General features: G+C 24.3%; 1 protein-coding gene across 1 annotated transcript in view; it reads right to left on the bottom strand.

The window, feature by feature from the left end:
- Window positions 1-664: 664 nt before the first annotated feature.
- Window positions 665-2,910, bottom strand: part of PF3D7_0815200 (importin subunit beta, putative) — a gene marked incomplete at both ends in the record, with an annotated part of 2,634 nt that continues 388 nt past the window's right edge. The window contains one exon of the mRNA XM_001349336.1: window positions 665-2,910. This exon is cut by the window's right edge and continues 388 nt beyond it. Within this exon, the coding sequence (XP_001349372.1) occupies window positions 665-2,910 (2,246 nt within the window).

Below are 2,910 nucleotides of genomic sequence, written 5' to 3'. Positions count from 1 at the left end.
GTATGAGATATAGTAAAGATGATATAAAGATTTAGAGAAGACAAAATAAAGACGTAGTAAAAATAAAGATTTAGAGAAGATAAAATAAGGACGTAGTGAAGATAAAATAAGGGCGTAGTGAAGATAAAATAAAGACGTAGTAAAGATAAAATATAGATGTAGTAAAAATATAGATGTAGTAAAAATATAGATGTAGTAAAAATATAGATGTAGTAGAGTTAAAAGAAGATGAAATGAATATAAAATTATTATGCAAATAAATAAAAGAAAAATGTAGTTACAGAATAAATTAGAAAATATTATGTGAAAAAAAGAAAAAAAAAACAAAATAATATATATTTTTATATAATAATAGCAAACTGCGTGCTAAAAGTATATGCACACACATATATATGCACATATATATATATATATATATATATATATATATATATATGCATATCAAATAAATGGGACAGATTTATAAGAAAAGATAAATAGATATATACACATACTTATAATATATATTTATATATATATATATATATATATATATATATATATATATTACATAACTTTATAAATATATATGATTATCTTTCCTTTTAGACTTTTAATTAAATATATATATATTTTTCTTCTTATGATTACACATTTTTATTACTTGAAAACATAAAAGTTTTGCTCATTTTTGTGATAATCTGGCGTTACAAATTCTTTTCAACCATTTGATTTTGGAAACACAGGTTTCACATTTTTCATCACCTTGACTAGATAAAATGTCAATTTTTCCATATACAGATATAATTAAATCGGTTAGTTTGGAATTTTCTATTAGTTCATATCCATATGCATGTACAAGATCTCCTAATAAGGATACCGAGTTCTGAAAATTTTGAGCATTAAAATGATTAATTTCTTTAATTAATATTAATTCAATAAAATCTAGAATATTTGGTATATAAGGTTTAAGTTTATTTATTTCATTTCCATCAATAAGTGCATAAATAATATTACTATATGTTAATAAAATAGCATCTCTTAATTCAAAAACATAATTTACCCAATCATCACTATCAGGTGATCCTGATGTAATAGTAATTTTGGATGTTTCTGATAAGATATTTGCAAAGAAATTAAGATATTTTGAGAAGCTTCTATTTAATGCTGTAGCTATATCACCTAATACTGTTAGAATACTAATTTTTATAGAATCATGTACTCCAAAAGTTTTAAGAGCTTCCCATAAACATTCAAGTATAGCTTCCATTTCTTTTTCATATTCAGATGTCCATGGGATACATATATCTGATATCATTTCTATACATATTTTACATGTTGATGTTTCAGAAACATTTTTTAATCCTTTAAATATAACATTTAAAAATGTTTTTAAATGTTCTCTAAAATCTTCAGCCATAACATTAATAATAGCACTACATGCTAATAAAGCATCTTCACATATATCTGTTCTTATTTCAAATAATCTGAAGATACTTAAATAAATTGGTTTCAAAAATGGTTTACATTGATTACCTAATCTGTTAATTATAAATTGCATAGTACCACAATAATATCCTTGTAATGATTTAACTTCTTCAGTTAATGGATTTAGATAAGTATTTGTTAATAAATACATCATATGTGATAATAATTCAATCATATATTTTAAGCAGTTGTCAGATACACTTAAAATAACTACATTTAAGGCATTAAATGCTGCTTCTCTTAAATTTCGGATATCAGAATCTTCTCTTGAACTTACATCAATTAATTTTTTACATAATACACAAAAGGAATCATCTAAATCTGTTACATAACTATTTGTCATTTTATTGTATGATGTTCTTTTATTTACAGCTAATTGATTAAACACCCAACAAACATTAGCAGCTACTCTTGGATAATCATTTAATCTTTCTAATAATATACCATATAAAGAATTACTATCATTATAACTTCCTAATACATTATAAATAATCTCAGAATGATATGTTGTTATTTTACCTATAGTCCAGGCAGCTGTATCACGAACAGCAACAGATGGATCTCTTAAAACTTCAGATAATTGTCCAACTGATTCTTCAACTAAAGGTTTTAATTTTTCGGTATCTGGACCCTCCATAATAGAACCATAAGCTAATACAGCAGCATCTCTTCTTCTCCAATCTTCATGTATAAAATTTTCTTCTACAAATGATATAACAGGTTCTACTATATCATTTTTTAATAATTGTGCACTTAGAGCTAAAAAAGTAGCTGATGCCATAGATAAGGTCCATGCATCTATATCTATATCTTCACTTTCTTGTGTTATCATTGCATTAAATATTTTAGGTAATAAAAATACCATTGCCTGTTTTACTATATTATGATTTTTTTTTCCTTCTTGTAATTCATATTGATCTATAAATGTTTCTTCCTCACAAACTGTATTCCAAAATTCAATTGCACTTATTGCTATTCTTTCATTTTCTGATTCGATAGCTACCCATGTTAATGGACCTATAGCATACATATATGCATCTAAATACGAATAAAAATAACTAACAATATTTATTAAACATTCATATGCTGCTATTTGTACACTCTGACGTTCAGTATCCTTACATCCATCTATAACAGTTTTCATTATTATATCTCTTTCAACTTGAGTTTTAAAATTATGCTCAATAAATGACATTAAATTATATAATACTTTCATATTTGCACAATGCGTTGATTCCTCTGCAGGCTCACATAAAGAATTTATTATTGCTGTTAATATTAAATCCAAATCTGGTTGAGTAAATGCATATTTTGATTTACTTTCATTACATACATCAGCAATATCTTCTGTTAAATAAGCTAAACATACTGTTGATGATTTTTTTGTATAAGCATTTTTTTCAATTATATTATTTACTAATTTATGTAATAATTCAGATGATT

The sequence above is a fragment of the Plasmodium falciparum genome (genome assembly GCF_000002765.6).
Source record: "Plasmodium falciparum 3D7 genome assembly, chromosome: 8".
In the NCBI taxonomy this organism is placed as follows: Eukaryota; Apicomplexa; class Aconoidasida; order Haemosporida; family Plasmodiidae; genus Plasmodium; species Plasmodium falciparum.
This window is presented reverse-complemented; position numbering and strand designations above follow the sequence as displayed.